This window comes from Crocodylus siamensis, chromosome 3 (assembly GCF_052110815.1).
Source record: "Crocodylus siamensis isolate JL-2025a chromosome 3, ASM5211081v1, whole genome shotgun sequence".
In the NCBI taxonomy this organism is placed as follows: Eukaryota; Metazoa; Chordata; order Crocodylia; family Crocodylidae; genus Crocodylus; species Crocodylus siamensis.
In genome coordinates, this window is record NC_143397.1 from 221,556,274 (window position 1) to 221,576,146 (window position 19,873).

At 39.0% G+C, this 19,873-nt stretch overlaps 1 protein-coding gene across 4 annotated transcripts in view; it reads left to right on the forward strand.

The window, feature by feature from the left end:
• VPS13B (vacuolar protein sorting 13 homolog B) overlaps positions 1-19,873 on the forward strand; it is an 883,845-nt gene that overhangs the window by 170,089 nt on the left and 693,883 nt on the right. For all 4 annotated transcript variants that reach the window (XM_090040420.1, XM_090040419.1, XM_090040417.1 and 1 more), the window contains one exon: positions 17,743-17,927. In XM_090040420.1, the coding sequence (XP_089896546.1) occupies positions 17,743-17,927 (185 nt within the window). The remainder of the gene's footprint in view (positions 1-17,742; positions 17,928-19,873) is intronic.

Here is a 19,873-nt window from a genome sequence, read left to right on the forward strand (position 1 = left end):
AAAAACAGGACACAGTAACATGTGGCCTATGGATCATAAATATGTACAAATTGATACTCCCGTAGTTTTAGCTGTGCTACATTATAAAATAATAACCTGTCTAATTTTTGTAGCAGCACTGTGTTAATAAGTACGCATTTCTAACACAATCACCACACCACCAGGTGGTGATAGATTAATTTTCATGGTCATATTTTTTCAAAAACACTTTACAAAAAATACCACACCACTTAAGTGAAATAGTTTTGGCTTTCCCTTTTGCTTAAGAAAAATTTCCTTTTCTGTGGCAGTTTAAAATTGATTAAATTATTAACATTGGTAAAGACAAATACTTCAGTAATTTGATAAGATTAAAGAAAAAAATCCAAATTCTTTTCACTAAATTATATGTTGCTTTTACTAGTTAACAAGTTGTTTACAAACTTGAAAAATAAATTTGATGTTTTAAACATAATTATACATCTTGATTTTACAATATTCGGGGAAAAAAGTATATAATCTGAGCAACAAGGATTTTACTCTTTTTGATTATTTTAAGATGAATCATTTATGAAAACAGTTCAGTAGGCAAGATTTAGTATTTCTAAATGTCTCGTAAGTATTAAACCTTGTCACATTTTTCTCTCTTGTATTTATGTACCCTGGGTTATTTTTTGTTGTTACTTGATAAATTGCCTAGCTAACATATATAACTCAGTATACCAATAATAAAAAATAAAAACCAGTGATTTTTTTAGAGAAAAATTAAGCTGCCTAAAAATGGGAAATCACCTATTAACATTTTGTGAACAGGTTTTATAATCTGAAAAACTTCTGTAGTTTGATACATTTTCAGTTATTTTAATAGTAGTTTGTCATTTCTTTTTAAGGTGTGATGCATTTTTGTATTTCCACATACATGCACACACACACACACACACACATATATAATTTCATAATTTTAAGAAGATAAAGTTAATTTATGCAAACAGTTTATCTAAACCAAGCAAAACCAATTTGAGGGTAATAAAGTAGAAAAAATAAATGAGTACAACAGCAGCCTGCTTAAATGAAGTGTAGCTTGAAGTGAATAAAACTCCAGATGAAATGCATCAAATAGCACTTGAACTAAATCGAAATCAGCATGAGGATTGAGAGCTTCATTGAAGTCATGCAGTGAGTGTGAATTAGTCTGGTAGAATAACCTGGTAATGTCATTAAACTTCAACTCTTTTTTTCCCCAAATTATACCACCTGCTTTATTTGGAATTTTAGATTTCACATTCCAGAGTTTCTTAAAGTACACACATCTGATGCTACATATGTTCTTCTGTTTCTTTGGAGAAAATATATACCACAGACCATAGCTTTTAAAAACAAAGACATTTTATGAACTGTTATGGAATCCCTCAGGAAGTATGTTTTGAGTTAGCAGTGAAAATTTCAACTTTATTTCTGACATAAATCAGCAGAATGGCTTTCATTTTTCTTGTTTCAAAATAATCACCCCTAACTGTACACTAACTATAGGGATGCATATAATATTTAAATGATATTCAGATTATAAACTGTATTGAATAAGCATTAGTAACGTATTTTAACGATTAATTTCTCCCAAAGAAAGTTTCTTACAATTAATATTAACCATTAAAAGAAATCATATTTACTTGTGTTTACTATCATACCAATTAATACATGGATCCACTGCCAAACATCTCCCCAGAATAGTTAGTTCAGTGTAAGACTTTTGACTATACTTTAAATTAATTTATGCATAACTTAATTAAAATTACAAACTTTTACAGCATTTCTAGCCTGACAAAGAGAAAACCACTGTTATTTTTCTTTCAATTGTTTGTTGATATTTCAGTATATTTTCTCTTGACATAATGCATTTGGTGCAGTGCATTAGCTACTTGACTGTGTCCGTCTTTTTAGAGGCTGTTTGCCTGTATGTATGGAACCTCATTAACCTCAAATAACTTCATTATCTTCATTGCAACTTTTCATGAAAATCTTTTACTTCAACTGGATGGGGAAACCAAACCTGGTGAATAGGCTGCATGGTACATAAGGCAAAGTCACATTTGGTGGTTGTTATCACTAGAACCTGCAATGTGAGGTGATTTATTGTCCTGGAAAAGCAGCACTTCTTTACACTGCTTTTTGTGGTGCTAGTTTTCAGCAGCTTCTCACAAGCTCAGTAGTTGTCTAGGATAGTGTTTCCTATGGATAGTCTTGCCTGGTGAAAGGAAGGTTAGTAGTAGTCACCTTTTACCAGTTCTAAACCACTTTTGCAATGGCCTTACCAAGTGATACTATCTTCTTGAATGCCTTGGGGAGGGAGAAGATTGTGCGTGCTTCCAGTGGGCATAATCTGCAGTTGAGCCTCAGGATCAAAAGAGGTGGACCCATATTACATCATGAGTCTCATTCCTGCTTCTGGATTGGTTGGATTTGCTTGAGACCATTCCAGAACACTCATGGAAATGTTGTCATGCATTCTTTTAATTAGTGCTTGACATTATCAGTATCAATCTTGCAGATATCTTTCTAATGCCTAATATTTCATTTAGGATTGTTTATAATGTGACAACCTTTCTTGGGGCTCTGGCCTTTGTTTTTTCCCTTGTTTAAATTCAGCTTCCCAATTCTTTTACTGCTATCAAGGACATCTTCCCTGAGTATTGTCACCACATCCTTATAGATTTCCTTTGGGATCGTGTCCTTACTTCTGTTTTTTATTGAATCTTTGGTGACTAACTTTTATGCTTCCTTGTACAGATTTCACACAGATTGGAAAAAATGGCTGCTCACAAAGAAACACATCAAGCTATCCATATATTTACTTACTGTGAAATCTGTTGGGTTCTAACGTATCTTTAAATTGGTCAAGCAAGACTTATTGTTAATGCCTCTTGCATACTTTTGGCAGTGAGATACAAAATACAGTGTTCTTATTGATATTTTGCAGCTAACTTCGATATAGCTGCATGCCACGTTGTATTAAACAGTTTTTGGACCTTTCAGCAAAACATTTAGACACAAGTAAAGAAATTAGAAGATTGTGATTAAGAGGACATAATGAATAATAATGGTAGTTAATGCCAAACAAATGTTTAGAGAAATTAAATAATTTTTCCTTTGGCTACACTTTATTTTTCAGCATATGAGGTAATTGGGTGTAGGACAGTTCAGCATTGTAACACTGTATCATTATCAGAATAGTACTTTGTTTTTCTCAGACAAATCTTTGAGATTCCATTAGTACAGATTAAAAAGATTAATGAGAACATTTTCTTGCACTATCTCTCTCTCATTGTTTTTGTTATTCTGATACAGAGATGTTTCAACTATATATTTAATGAGCTATATTTTGGTCCAGTTCATGTGTAATATAAGGCATTCCTTTCTTCTTTGAGCGTCCTTTGCACCTTCCTGCTCTTGAGACATGCTAATTATACAGTCTAGGTTAGTGGAATCTTCTTGAAGTAGTACCCATAGGTGGGTCTCACACTCATCTTAACATCTTTTCAGCTGTGAATACGTATGGAACAAGGTCTTCCCAACAGAGCAATTAGTTTGGTGTAATTAAAGTGATATGAAAATCAGCTGTTTCTCAGCTGCTTTGTCTTCTGTCTGAGGAAGTGTCAGGTGGAGTCTTCTACACAAAAGTTCTTGCAGTGCTCTATCCAGGGTGTCCCCTCTTCCCCAATTATGTCTGGACATGTAAAGAATCCTGTTATGCCTGTGAACCACTGCCTCACTAAGGCCCCCTCTCGTGTTATACTTATGCTGAGATTAATGTGTTAATCATGGTTTAAATAGGAAGGGTGCTATATATGTGCTGGATTTAAAGCACTATAAAATGAGAAATGAGCCATAAAAATGTTCTGTGGATAACATGTAATGTAGAACATTTTTATGGATTATGTATATGGTATCTTAAACTTAATGTGTGACCAGCAGCCAAAAATCATCTCATCTTCATTCCCGTCGAAGACTGGCTGTGGAGAAGCCAAAGGGTTTCCCTGAATGGGCTGTCTAGTTCAGTGAAACAGGCTTCCAGTAGGGGGAAGCTTTAAACCCTGCACAAATAATGCTAGCTGTGATATGGATTCTGTGCCTGAGTCATTCTCCACCAGCCAATCTAGACCTTTCTCCTGGTGGTTCAGAATATTTTTGTTCTTAAGTGTCCTTATATTCCAGTTGTATATATTCAAATAAGTAAACTTCGTTTGTTGTTTAAAAATGATATTGATCATCATAATGGAGTAACTATCAGCTGTGATAGGGTGATCAGAATGAGTGTGAAGTAAGCAATGTTTAGGGTGTTTTTTCTAGCCCCTTTCCAAAATATTTAGCAGTGACTAACCAACTTCCACCGAAGTCAGGCTTTACTATTGCCTTTGTAACCAAAACTAAGCCAAAGCTTAAATGCTTTTGAAAAATCCTGCCTGGACATTACATTTGCTGGCTTGTGATGTACAGTTTTATTCATTTAATGATGTATTTGCTATGGATATTTTCCCACATTTTCATTGCACATAATTCAAGTCTTAATGTCAGATTTGTAAAAGAAATATGTGGTCCAAGATATTTCTTATGTACCCAATGATCTGAAGTAAAAAAAGAAATACTAGACATTACGCTTGTTTCTACATTATAATAGTTCTACCTAAGACAAGTTCAAACTTTTCATAGAGTCTATTCTCTGGGTTCATGCTCTGTATATCAGAGCCCTTTTAATCTTGAAAGGGGGACTGAGTTAAATGGTCAAAGTAAGCAAGGTAAGATGAACAAGGATTTTATAATATACCCCTTTTATATAATTATTTCAAAACAAAAATACTGCATTCATAGATTTCATAGACATTAGGGCTGGAAGGGACCTCGGGAGATCATCGAGTCCAGCCCCCTGCCCAAAGGGCAGGAAGTCAGCTGGGGTCATAGGATCCCAGCAAGATAAGCATCCAATTTATTCTTGAAGGTGTTCAATGTAGGTGCTTGAACCACCTCCACTGGCAGACTGTGGCAGACCTTGGGGGCTTGGACAGTAAAGAAATTCTTCCTTATGCCCAGCCTAAAACGGTCTTGCAGGAGTTTGTGACCGTTTGACCTCGTCATCCCTTAGGGCGCTCTGGTGAACAAACGTTCCCCCAGATCCTGGTGGTCACCCTTGATAAGCTTATAGGTGGCCATCAGATCACCCCTGAGCCTATGCTTTTCCAGACTAAAGAGCCCCATGTCTCTCAGTCTGTCATCGTAAGATCTGTTTTCCTGACCTCTGATCATGTGCGTAGCTCTCCTCTGGACTCTCTCAAGCTTCTCCACATCCTTTTTGAATTGTGGAGCCCAAAACTGGACGCAGTACTCCAGCTGCGGCCTCACCAAGGCCGAGTACAAGGGGAGAATGACGTCCCGGGATTTGCTCGAGAAGCATCTATGGATGCACGCCAGCGTTTTGGTCGCTTTATTAGCCGCAGCATCGCATTGCAGGCTCATGTTCATCTTGTGGTCAATGATGACTCCCAAGTCTCTTTCTTCTGTAGTGCTAACCAACATAGCACTGCCGAGCCATAAGGTTGCTGCAGGTTTTTCCTCCCAAGGTGGAGAACCTTGCATTTTTCGGTGTTAAACACCATGAGGTTCTCGTCTGCCCATTTGCTGAGCTTGTCCAGGTCAGCCTGAATCACCCGCCTATTTTCTGGCGTGGATGCTTTGCCCCAAAGTTTGGTGTCATCGGCGAACTTGGCCAGTCCACTCCTGACTCCAATGTCCACATCGTTAATGAAGATGTTGAACAGTATAGGTCCCAGGACAGAGCCTTGAGGGACCCCACTGGTCACAGGGCACCACGATGAGTGACTGCCATCAATCACAACCCTCTGGGTCTGACCACGGAGCCAATTTCCCAGCCAGCGGATCGTGGTGGAGCCAAGGCCACAACTGGGCAGTTTGGCCAAGAGGTGATCATGGGATACCAGATCAAAAGCTTTTTTGAAGTCAAGATATATGACATCAATCTCTTCTCCCTTGTCCAGGTGATAGGTCACCTGGTCATAGAAGGAAATGAGATTGGTCAAACAAGACCTACCCGCAACAAACCCATGCTGGCTGTCCCTTAGAATGTTAGCCTGGGCCAGTCCCTCAAGGATGGCCTCCTTCATAAACTTTTCTAAGATCTTCCCCAGGATAGAAGTCAGGCTAATGGGCCTGTAGTTAGCCGGATCCACTCTCCTCCCTTTCTTGAAGATTGGCACCACATTGGCCTTCTTCCAGTCTTCGGGCACTACACCAGAGCGCCAGGAGTTGTCAAAGATCCGTGCCAGGGGCTGGGCTATGACGCTCGCCAGCTCCTTGAGTACCCTGGGGTGCGGATTGTCAGGGCTAGCTGACTTGAAGGTATCCAGCTTCTCAAGGTGTTCCTTCACGAGGTCAGCATTGATGGAGGGTAGGGGATCCCCCTCCCCCAGATTTCCCTGTCCCATAGCAGGCATGGGCATCCCATGTGACTGATGAAAGACTGATGCAAAGTACCTATTTAATAGGTTGGCTTTTTCCTGGGCATCAGTTGCCCCATGTGGTTTAGCAGGGGTCCAACGTATTTGGACCTGAACCATGAAATTTGGAGCTTTGGATAGTAAACAAAAACAGGGCTGTCAGGTAGGTTAAGGCTGGGTTTCAGAAGGGTTTCTGCAAAGACTGTTTTCTCAGGGTATACCTGTATAAGTTTTCTTTCACACCTTATTCTTTATGTTGTGTACGTATTGCTATAAAAAAAAATCCTACAGGTCAGCTGGCAGTAAAGAAGAAAATACTTAGTTTTTTTTAAACAGTATTTGGACCAATTAGGTTTAGGGGTTGTTCTTCAGTGGGGAAAAAGGTATATGAGATGCTTTAAAAGTTGTAAATCCAAGCTGGTTTTGATAGGTCTGTTTTGCAGTGCCTCAAATTTATTTAAATTTTCATTACCACGTAACTCACAATGTCTTAACCAATTTGTCCTAAACTTATAAACTCCAAGAAATATCTCTTTCTTTCTTGGGTTGGCTTGATATTAAAGAGGAGGATTTTCAGTCAAATGCTTTTGTTGGCTAAAGTCAGTGAAACATGGTTGTAAAGTTAGGTACTTGTTCTTTTCTTATTTTTAGAAAGATCAAAAGGTTCCCAAATAAGGTATTCAACAGCAGAGGCAATCGTCCTGTAAGAAACAGGGATATAGGAAACATATCTGCTTACCATGACATGGTTATTTCTTTTGAAGATCAAGAGACATGCATTTTTCTGATGAATTTTAGGTTTTTTATATAATGGAATACTTACACTGATAAAAATTTAGTTAAAGCACCTAATAGTTATTTGAAAATGAAAATTTATAGTTGTTAAAGAATAGGGCAGGAAGACTGTCTCTATTGGTGTCTTTATATGCATAAAAAAGCTTCAGTACTTTGCTAGCTGCTTTTTCTTTTTCATATAGAGTAGTTTCTATTTATTTTTCCTGCTATCTGTTTAGATGTGCAATTGCATAAGCAAAAATTACATTCTAGTTCCCCTGAAGGTAATAGGATTGCAATTTCATTTTCTGTTTATAGCTGCCAACAGAATTACATCTTGCTTAAATGTTTAAGGTTCATTATCTGGCATAAAAGAAGTGGAATTATTGTACTAAAAATAGCTACAGACTTAGCTTCTTGCTCTGAAAAAAAAGTATATCAGCTATGCCCCCAGCATTTTAATTCCATAAATGTCTTATGGTATCCACGTCGTAGCCATACCAGTCTACAGGCAACAGGAATCAAAACTTGCGGAAGAGATGATATCTTTTATTAGACCAATTAGATATTTACAAACAAAATACTTTGTTTATTTGCAAGCTTTTGGGCACACTCACTCTTCATCAGGCGTAGGAGAGAGCAGAGATTGTAAAAGTTCTCCTAGGTAGAAATGAAAATTCATATTTCACGGGAGAGCTGAAGATGTGGTAAAGTCTCCTGTTTGGAATAGTTCATTTTGTCTGGGTTAGGCACAGAGAAAGATTGAAAAAGTCTTTACCTCAAAGTTGTCTGGTTGCAAGCAGGATGTAGAAGTATATTTCCTTCAGGTTATGATGTTTCATATTTCACAGAAGAGTGGAAAGATGGAAAGCTCTTCTGCGTAGGGATTCCTTTTGTGGTTAGGTATCTGTGCATCTCTGTGCTCTGTGAGATGCAGATTTACTCCAACAATGGCAGGAGCCTGATGTTAGCATATCAAATAGTAAAATGTTTCCTTCTTGTAAAATTATGAATTTTTCATAGAAAAAAATGGCTAAAATTTGATATCTTCCATGTGTCAAGTATCCAGGTTATGAAATGAAAAGGTGCTATCACCGCTGCCTTTGGGCTGCCCTGCGCTGTCACTGCTGCTGCACGGGGCAACCCAGAGGCAGTTATGACAGAGCCACAGGGCAGTCCAGTGTGGGCTCTGGGCACCTGCACCAAAAAGTACCTGTGGTGGCAAGAAGTAGGAGCTGCTTTTCCCTGCACCAAACAACAGTTTCTGTCCAGCACCACCACCACCACCACTGCTGCTGTTCAGCCTGGAAGGGTGAGCCCAGAGCCAGCACTGGGGCCCAGGCCCAGCAGCAACAGTGCGGGAGAGAAACTGCTGCTCAATGTAGAGCAAAAGCAGTCCCTTCCCCTCCTGCTACCGGCACTTCCTGGTGCAGCCACTCAGAGCCTGTGTGGGGCTGTCCTGTGTCTTCTTTGTGCTGCCACCACTTCTCCAAGGGGCAGCCTGGAGGTGGTGGTGATGCAGTGGAGGCACAGGGCAGCCCTGTGTGGGCTCTGGGGGGGCTGCACTAGGAAGCGGTGGCAGCTGGAGGGGCTGCCTTTATCCTGCACTGAACAGCAGTTTCTGTCCTGTGCTGTCACTGCTCAGCCTGGGCAGGAAAGCCCAGAGCCAGTGTGGGGTCAGGGCTTGCCTGGCCAGTGGTGTGTGCTGGTTCTCTCCTCCATAGTGGGGTTGGGGCCAGTTCAGCTGCAGAGCCACCCCAGCCCTGCTGCATGCCCAGGGGGTGGCAGGAGTTACCACAGTTGGCCAGGCGGGACCAAAGGACCTGCTGCTGGCTGGACAAAGCTCCTCTGTGGGCCAGATCCCGTGGGCCATATTTTGCCCACCACTGCCTTAGATTGTAAACTCTTCAGAGCACAGACTTTACCTTTTTACGGTTTCAAAAACTGTTCATGTAAATCTAATGATTCTTACTGGAGACAGATATTTAATATCAAGTACAGAAGGAGATTTCAAACATGGATGACAGTTTGGGCCCTTAGCATTTGTGCCTTTACTGAATTTTCAAAGGTAACGTTTCCATTCTGTTTTAGGTTTTGTAAAGTTATTTTTTTAATTTGTCTAAATATTGCGTGTTGTCCTGTTTTTACCTATTTTAACAGCAAATTGGCTTTTGAAGTGCTTAGAAATAAGAATTTAAATTCAGTCCTGTAGTTGTTAAAGACAGCAGGTATTGAATAGGAATCAGTTACATTTTACAGTCTCTATTTTTACAGTGACTCAGTGTGGTAGATTTATGCTGCTTTCTTGCCTTTGTTCAGAAATTCTTATTCCAGTGGGTAGAAAGACTCATCTTCTCCTCATTGTGGCTGGACACAGGCCCAGGAAAATTGTTTCCCATCCTCAAATTCCAGGTTTCTGTTTTTCCTTGCAGCCTGTAGCATTTTATCTTGGTGTCTCATAGCAGATAAAATTACAATAATTGTTCCACTGAGACCTCTACTTCTGGCCTAATTGCACATCATGAGCATGCAGTATTGTTCTTTGTAAATGCTGATCAACTTAATGTCCAAATGAAACAAAACAAGTCTTAAGTGTTTCCACAAACTCAGAGATATCAAGAACAAATCTCTTTCCTCATGGATATATTAAAACTTTATATTAGTATGGAAAGATTTTTGTATGCTCTTAAGGTTTTTCTTCTTTTCTGCTGCTTTTGATATGGATCCATTGCAACATCTATTTCATTCCTAATTCTAGAATATGAGGCTTATGCTCCCAAAGCATCATCAAAGTTTTCAGTTTGCTCCCCCCAGCCTTACCCTCTCTTTGTTTTTTAAAAGCCATCAGTGCAGTGGTTTCTCCTGTGTAATAATTGTCTGTCATTCTTCATAGAGGTCAGACTCTGGATGGAGGAGAGAAATGGTGATACTCTTAAATTTCCCTGCTGAGTCGTGTGCTGGAGGCATAGGTCCTAACATGGAGGTACAGGATGTCAGGAATTTGCTGGCTCCCATGCAGCCATGTACCTCTTTGCCAGTATCTGCACTGTGCCATGCTTCATATGGAGGCATGGGTCAGCGTGGATACTGGCATGGAGCATTGCTGAAGCTGGGTAATCCCTGGTGTCCCATACCTCCACACAGGGACCCCTGTGCTGACCTGTGGTTCAGGCAGAGGCACAAGTCAGCATGGGTCTCTGCATGGAGGTGCAGGGTATTGGGATCACCTGGTTCCTTCCCTCACTCCCCCTGGACCCATGCCTCCATATGGAGCATGGCTCAGCATAGGTCCAATGAGGCCCTGGGATCACATGAGTCCCAGCTTGGAGGTACGGGGCACCTGAGATTCCCTAAATCCTACTCTATCACACCCTGACCCATGAGGACTTTACCCACTTACAGAGATGTGCTCCTGGTAAAAGCCAGACAAGTTGATCAGCTGACAATCCAGGTGGACCTAGACAGATTAGTTAAATGGGCGGACCAGAACCAGATGCTGTTGAACACTGAGAAATATAAAGGGCTCCATCTGGGGAAGGAAAATCTGCAACAAACTTATAGGCTCTGTGGTGCTATGCTAGCTAGCACCATGTCCGAAATGGACCTGAGGGTCGTAATGGGCCGTAAAATGAAGATGAGCCATGAGTGTGATGCTACAGTTAGTGGAGTAAACGATATGCTGGCATGCATCAACTGATGCATCTCAAGCAAAACTAAGGAAGTGATTCTTCTGCGTTACTCAGCATTGGTGAGGCTGCAGCTGGAGAACTGCGTCCAGTTCTGGGCACCACACTTCAAGAAGGATTTGGAGAAGTTTGAGAGAGCCCAGAGAAGATCCAGTCATATGATTAGAGGCCTGAAGAGCAAGCCATAGGAGGAAAGGCTGATGGATATGGGACTGTTCAACCTAGAAAAGAGAAGACTTTGGGAGGGTTTGGTGGCAGCTTACAAATATGTCAGGGGAGAGCATCAGGAGTTGGATGAACAACTATTCACAAAAGTGCCCCAGGGTAAAACCAGGAGCAGCGGTCATAAACTCCTAGAAGAAGGTTACAGACTGGATAGAAGGAAAAACTTCTTCATGGTTCATGTGACCAGACCCTGGAATAGACTGTCAGTGGGCGTGGTGCAAGCTCTTACCCTTGAGATCTTCAAAAGGAGACTGGATGCACACCTTGGTAGGGTTATTTGACCGCAGCAGTCTTTCCTGCCCAGATCAGGGGAGCCAGACCTGATGACTTCCAGCCCTAAATTTCTGCACAAGTCCTTTAGGTGCTTGAGAGGCCTGACCCAGGTTACAGGATCAGGCCCCTAGGGTCCCCAGAACACTTGTCTGAGGTGTTGGGAGAGTGCTGGTGCTTCCAGGCTGCCTATAGTCCACCACACTCTGCTCCTGTCCCCAAGCAAATAGATGTTTGCTTTCACAGTAAAGTAGCACAACTTATTAGGAATCAGAATTCATGGTAGAGGTGATATCTTTTATTAGACCAACTGGATTTTTGCAAAATATATCTTTTTTTGGAAAAAATGTGTTGATCTAATAAAAGATATCACCTCTACCATGAATTCTGATCCCTTTTGCCTCTTGACCAATTCAGCTACAACCTGGATACCTGACAACTTCTTAGTACATTTTGTTTTTCATATCATGGATGTGGAGTCACAAAACATAGGGATGTTCTTCCAGAAAAATTGTTATGGCAGTACAAATGCAACATCAGGCAACTGTTTCTACCCTCAGAGATGTAGGGTCAAACCCCATTTGAGTGAAGGTGGGGCCTAGAACCTGAATCTCCCCCTTTTTGGAAAGTAACCTTTTTAGAAAGGGGCTTCCTCCTCTGTCTAACACCTATCAGTTATGGATTGAAGTGTGGCTACATTTTCCTGGGCATGATCAGTTTGTGTGCATGCTTACAAATCCACACTGCAGGGATTATAGCAGTGTTTCTCAACCCATGGATTGAGACCCAAAAATGGGTCACAAGCATATACGAAAGGGGCGTGAACAAAGTTTAAAATGGGATCAACTAACTTTAAAAATGGATTCTCTTTTAAAGGAGACAAATGTGGGAAACGATGTTTTTTCCCTTGAAGGCTGGCAGGAGTAAGGGGCACTGAGTTGGGATTAGACACTGATGTTTACAAATGGATCTTGGTACAAAAAATGTTAAGAAGCAGTGGATTATAGAATCCCTACCTGTTCATAATTGCCTAAAATGCTATTTATGTGTCCAGAAAACTGCCATTTAGATATACAAAGGGAAATAGAATTTTGCCCTAGTGTTTCAATGATAAGAATTTCTCATTTATCTGTAGAAGAGGCAATTTTTACTTTGGAGTCTAAAAGGATAACATAGTTTGCATACCATATAATAGTGACTGCAATTTCATATATTTTTAAGATTTTGTTGTCTTCCTTGATTCTTGCTGTTTATTATTTCTTCAAAATCTGGGTATTCCTCACTATGAAATAGCAGCTACTTACAGTCATTGTTTGGATTATCCACTTGCTTAATAGATTTTAAAAGTTTGAAATTGTAATGAAGTACTACATATTACTTGGTACCTCAGATTTTTTTTATCTGTTTAAATAGAGGATCAGATGAACCAGTGATTGAGTTACATGGAAGGTATTGTGTATCCTGCAGATTAATCCTGTCCTTATCAAGTAACTAAACAAATGAAAATATCTGCTGGTGTTCTATAAAAGAAGGTTGTACAAATATAACCTACATTCATGTTTTTCTAGAGTGCAGTTACTAGGGTCTAGTAGCAGGTTTCCAGTTTTGTTATTTTGGAAAAAATGAACTAATCGTATTTTACTGTACAGGATATGAGTAATAACAAAAATTTAATTTTTGGAAACATTTTGCAGGTTCCAGCTTTGCATTTTGGGACTCTATATAAACCTCTGGAGCCAGCTGTTCACCACTTTATTCTTTCAATCACTGGGAGGTGTTGATTTTAAAAGAATGGGTTGCTGTTCCTAAGGTCTACACATGCAAATATTTCATAGCAGGCCTATGAACTTATATGAATTGGTTATATTAGTGCCTGTGTTTGCAACATAAGAATCAATTCATGTTTTCATGTAAAAATAGTGAAAACTGTTTTCTTTAATGATATGCCAAATTTATCCAAATATTTCAGCAAGTCTGTATTGCAGCTTGTCAGCAAACTGGGTACAACTAAAGTGTATTTCAAAATCATTTAATTAGGACAGATTCATTTTCACTCTATGCTACTACACAGCAAGACTTGCTTGTTCATATTTCCTTAAATTTATCCTGGAATTTGTCCAAGTTTAGCTTTAATGAGTTGCCTATCCCACTGGTTACATTAGGATTTATTTTCCCTTAGAGAATAATGTTTGAATTGGTAGTTTTTAACATGTTCTGTTAAATGTACATATGGTCAGACCTAAACTTTAACTCTCAATATAAAGACTGGATGAAAAAAATATTTCTGTTGTAGTTCTTAAGATTACGTGAAATTTAACTAATTATTGTTGAAGAATTCATCGTATATGTATTTGTTTTCACTATGATCATTTTATTATCAATCCACATTGATTCATTTCATATGAACCAAAATTTACTTGATGCAGATTTGAAACACGGATCTGGTTTGACTTAGTGGAAAAAGTTACATGTATTTGCACTGAAATTATATTGTTTGAATACATCTCTTGGGCCGTAAAACTGATAAAGTTTAGATCATTAACTTGTTAATGGTAGATTTTTGTGTATTAACAGGTGCAGTGTAGTAGCGAATATGTTGTAAAGTACTTTTAAATGCATTGTTTTTATTTCAAAACCATTATAATAAAATTTGAATTATAAATTCACTTTCATCATTAGCCAATTCTAGTTAAAATTTCCTCTAAGAAACACTTGCTGCACACATGGAACAGCAGATTTTTTTGTGTGCTGACTTTTTGAATATAAAGGGATTTGTTTTTCTTCACTTTGTTCTCCCAAAATTCTCTGAAAGAGTGTACTGCATTTTGCTCCAATGGGATTGTTAAAAACTACAATAAGTCTACAATTTGCATATGATAAAAAAAACCCCACATTTTATTTAATACACTGTTATTACCCATTAGGGAATCTTTTTACATGAAACCGGTAAGTTTTAAAGTCACTGTAGTTCAGTACAGTAGCTGCACTACACATTAAATGAATAGTCTTATGTTTTAAAGTGAAGTTTTATCCACTGTTGGACTGTATGCTGCTGTTGTTGCAGCCCTCTGGAGAGCCCCTTTTCTCTAAACGTACCATTATAAGATATTAGAAAATATCATTATAGAGATGGGAAGAATTTGTAACTTGTTGATCCTGAATTTGGCACCATTACTCACTGCTCCTTTTTTTAAAAAATGCATGTTCTGAAGTTGTTCTGTCAGAAAATATAGAGAAGGAATTTGAAGCATTTAGTTTAGGCATTAAATATTGTTTAAAAGAGAGTAAATGTACTGTAAAAGGAAAGACAAAGTAGAAAGATAATAAATTAAAAGTTGGAAAGGAAACAATTGACACAGTTAGAGTGGCCAAGGTCTGGAATGGGCTCCCAAGGGAGGTGATGCCTTCCCCTACCCTGGGGGTCTTCAAGAGAAGGTTGGATGGACATCTGGCTGGGGTCATCTGAACCCTGCACTCTTTCCTGTCTATGCAGGGGGTCAGACTCGATGATCTATCGAGGTCCCTTCCGATCCTAACATCTATGAATCTATGACCCTATTGCAATGAAATATGTTATAAAATCAAGGGCTGCATGCAGACAACCCTCCCTCCCCAAAACAAACAAAATACCTCCCCCTCCCCCACACACACAATAAATGCTCTTTACCAGAAGGAGCAGCACATTACTTTGACCTGACTCTGCATCTATATAGATTGGGGACTTTCTGGCACTTTTATGTAAAACTGAGCCAATCAGGTATTAGATAAAGGTGCCAAAAAAGCTTCACTAAAGTGCCAAATTTACACAGACATCAGGTGAGCTGGGTCCAACTAATGCAGTACTTCTGGGCATGCACAGTACTTGGCATGAGAGCTCATAGAGTTTAAAGTAAAGCACCTTTTTTTTTCCAAACATCTGCAAACACCCACAGTGTTGGGAAGAATAGCTTGCAATAATTAGGGCAAGGACAAGTAGTTCTCAGATATCAGATGCTATGGAGGAAATAACTGTAAGATTAATATAACGTCACTACAGTTTTCAATGAATATAACAAATTCACTTGTTATGTACAGTGTGTGTGTGGAATACTTGCCTGGGGCTAATGATACAATTAATTTCTGGCTTTTGTAATTTGCCACTTGCCAGTGCCTTTCTAGTAGGATACAGTGTATTTTTGTGTTATTCCCAAAATGATTGTCCTTGGAATAAGATTTTTTTTTTTGCGGGTAAATAATAGAATCAAAAGGGATCAAGCATAAATTAAAAGTTTGAAAGTGGCAGTGGCTATGTAGAGGACAAACACTTGATGAGGTCTTGCCATGTGAGGAGGAGATGATTTCTGTTGTTCTATTTACTGAGATGCTCATTGTGCTAGTTTTTAAGTTCTTTTCTTGTAGTGGTTTAATATAACAAATGTTTCTGAAAGAATGTTCCATAAAATATTTGAAAATGATTCTATGATTGAATATATGAGCACATTTTTCAGCATTTTTTAATAATGTTAGATCGGGGCGGGCGATTATTTTGGGTGGAGGGCATATTACTGAGTTTTGACAAGCCATCCAGGGCCACATGACAGGCAGCCAGAGGCAGATAAATATTAATTTTCTAATTTTTTTAGGGGCCCCACAGGCCGGATAGGATGCTCTGGTGGGCTGCATCTGGCCTGCAGGCTGCATTTTGCCCACCCCTGTGTTAGATGTATCCAAATTGCACGGTTGCAATTGTAGTAGTTTTGAAATCATGGTACAGTAAAAGCTCGGTTATCCGGCATCCATGGGGAAGGGAGGATGCCAGTTAATCAAATATGCCGGTTAATCAAATATGCCGCATCTGGTGCACCAGGGCTTTCACTCCCTGGCGTTGGTGTGCCGGGGAACAGGGAGCTGGGCCCTGTGCAGGCTGCCATGCCCCAGGCTGTGGTCTACAAGGAAGAAGTAGGATTCGGCTTGCAGCAGCAAAACGGAAGTGAGACTTCCGGTTTTGCTTTTGCTGTGTCCCTTGAAAGGAAGATTTGTGTTAACAAATGCCGGTTAGTAGAGTATTCCGGATGGTTAAGTGCCGGATAGCACAGCTTTTACTGTATAGACTATTTTTTATACTATATATGTGTTCCTCTTTTTCTAGCTAGTTATGTCAGAAAATAACGCTTACAGTGTTGGGAGAATACATTCAGAAATACTTGGAAGTTGCTCTAATGCTATTTTGGTAGGATCACATGAGGAAGGTGCAGAGATGCTTTCAAGGGTGCTGTGGAATGCCACACAATATTAGCAATATTAGGTGTGCAAATGTGAGTCAAAAGTTAAACTGAAATTTCAACAGGAATCCTTAGTGTTAAAAACTTTCTGACCTGTTGTGGTCTTTCTGAGTTCTTTGCAACAGATGAATTAGTAAAAACTAAGAGCTGGCATTTTCTGAGGAGTGTCTTGTGTCTAGCAAGGGGTGCCTTGAGTCTACAGAAGTTGAAAACAATTGACATGGCTGGAAAGAGGAAATCTAAGGAAGTGGTTAAGGGAAAAGATGTAGAAACGGCATGGACAAGGGCTGATATAGTCATCTAGAGCGGTAATGGTTGAAGAGGGAGCAGCAGGGAGTGAGCAGCAATGGAAGGAGATACAGTAGCATTTTGGGTCATCTGAAGTTGAAAGCTGCTGACAGTTGCAGTTGTGATTAAAAAGAAAGATGAGGACAGCACTAGTAGAAGTATGCAGCTTGATTCATCCTTTACATTTAAAAAAGAAACAAATATATTTGAATTAGGTCATATAAATAGTCTTAAGGAGTTCTGGTGCTTAGATTAACCAAATGAATCTTGCTGTTGTGTTTTGTCATCGCCAGAACTTGCCAGTGGTGTCACATAATTCATTTACCTCTTGGCTGTTCTGCATTTTGTGCAGGTAGTATGGCTGCTGCATATATGCCTCAGAATTAGACTTATAAGTGTGCAAATATTACATTTCACATTTCGGGTTTGGTGTTTAAATTAACTATCATAAAATTTTGAGATGATCAGGCTAAATTCATACGGCGTGAGTTCCTCTTTAAAATTGTGGAATACATACTTTCTTTTTGGTAGATAAGAGTGACTCCTACTGAGAAATTAATTTTCTTTGGCAAGCCAGTCATATTTGTAACTAAGTTTTGAAATACTCTGGAAAAGCTTTCCAAAATGCATGCTAGCCCTTATAAACCAGCTGCATATAGTCTGATATCTTGTGATTTATGGTTTTCTAGAGTTGTTGCCAATACTGTGCTCTAGATTAATCACTTTCCTTTTTTGTCTCTTAATGTTTTTAACCAGGACCAAGAGATCTCATGTTCCTCTGACTGAATGCATATTTGAGCTTCCTAATCTGACCGTTCAAGCAACAAGAGCTCAGACCCTTCTGCTTCAAACTATTTATCAGAGTTGGTTTCATCATCTTGGGAATGTCAGTTCTACAGCAGTAAATGAGATTTTGCTGAATGAAGTCTTCCAAACTTTAGGTAAAGGCATAGTATGTTTGACAAGTATAATAGATTAATACCTATTATGCAGAGCATTGCATGGAGCAAGTAAATGCATATACAGTGATATCTTTTTAAATCCAAGCTTTTGACATGCAATATTTAACTGGCAGAATGCTTTTGTGTCCATATGGGTATTTATAGCTTATGCTTAAAATCCAGGATGTAAGCTAAGCCACCAAACTTCATTCTCTGGCAACAATTTCTGGATGCATTTAATTTTCCCATACAGGATAATTTTTCCATGCTTCCTTCATCATTTGCAACATCCAGCCTTGCTACCTTATACTGTGCAATGCAGTAATTTAAGATCATTCAAAGGTGAAGCTGTTGAATGAAATACAAATCACTAGGTTTAAGGGCTTTATTTATTACCGACATTTTGTTGCATGGAGATGAGAATTTATTTATTTTTTTGTAGAAAGGGCTTCAAATAGTCTTCATCGTAGCCAGTTTTACCGGTATCTCTTTCTTCATTGTTTGAGTTAGTTGAAATAATGCAAATCTAAGAGGTGGAAGAAATAAAGGAGATAACCATGTAGATTCATAATACAAAACATGGACTTTTTAGAAGAAAAGTTGGCTGTGCAAATTAAGGATTTATTCATCAAAGCCCTCTATCACATACCTGTATAAATCCTGCACAGCTTTGTGTTCTTAAAATTAAAGCAAATGTTTAAATGTTTTGCTGAATTTGGCTGTCAAGCCAAGGACCATTTAGGGTAGCTTGCTTTCATTTAATAAATCTCTGTGATCTTGGCAACACTTACCTGTTATGCCCCAAGAAGGGTAGCAGTTCAGTTTAAGATTATAATTCAAATCCAGAAGTGGTTTTTTTTAAGACTTTATGTCCATCCAGCATCAGAGAATTTAGGCAGTAGCTAATGGGACACCAAAAAGAGAGCACAAGGTCTGCCTTTAAAACTAGAGTTTGATAAGGCATTTGTCTCAGTCTGCTGATGGTCCTCTTCATACCTTTTGCAAAGCATTAAATCCAATATGCCATTTGCCTGGCCTTTTATTCAGAATATAATTTATTTTAGCTTGACTGTATCTCTACTTCTAGGACAGTGGTTTGTTCAAGGCCATTACAATTTCAAAAGATAGGTTTGTTTAGCTCAGGGATTTTCAAACTTTTTAGACTTGAAGCACCCCTGAATAGACTTCAGGCACCACTTGAAAAATACCTGTTCTTAGTGTTCACACTTATTTTGAGTACCAAAAAATAATAGAGCAGTTTATCTGCTACAAAGAACCACAGAGACCACAACTATATATTTCTGTTTGGAATATCTCTATCCAGAGATTTATCTTGTAAATTATATCTGCAAACCTAACTGTGGGGTACCTCATGGTACCTGTGAAACGGTCTCAGGCCACCCTAGATGCCATAACACCTGCTTGAAAATCACAGGTCTAGCTGATAGACCTGTTTTGTGAGTGTTTGGCTGAAGAGTAAGTTCATAGAACTGCCAAGCAGTTCTTAAATCAGACATTTTGACCCAACTGGTAGGAAAAGAAACTTATTGCTGTATATTAGATTGTATGTTTATTATGATCATAATTTATTATTATTAAGACTATAACCAGTGCCCTTTTTACTCTCTATAACTTTGAGTTATTCATGGAACTCTGCTCCAGATTGGTGTTCATTTTTAAAATAAATGCTCTAGTCCAAATTGTTGAAATGAATAAACATCTCACAACGGAAAACTGCATGTAGGCTACTGTAGTGGCCTTGCTGAGTCTGCAGAAGGCCTGAAATGATAACTCTGAGAGAGATTAATTGTCCCATTAATCTAAAACTGGGCCTTGTGGAATGTGTGAATCCAGTCACACAATTTGGCATGCTACAGAATTTAACAGTTTTACAATGGATGGTAGTTGTTTGTTCTTTGTTTCCATCTCTTCTAAAGATCTGCCTG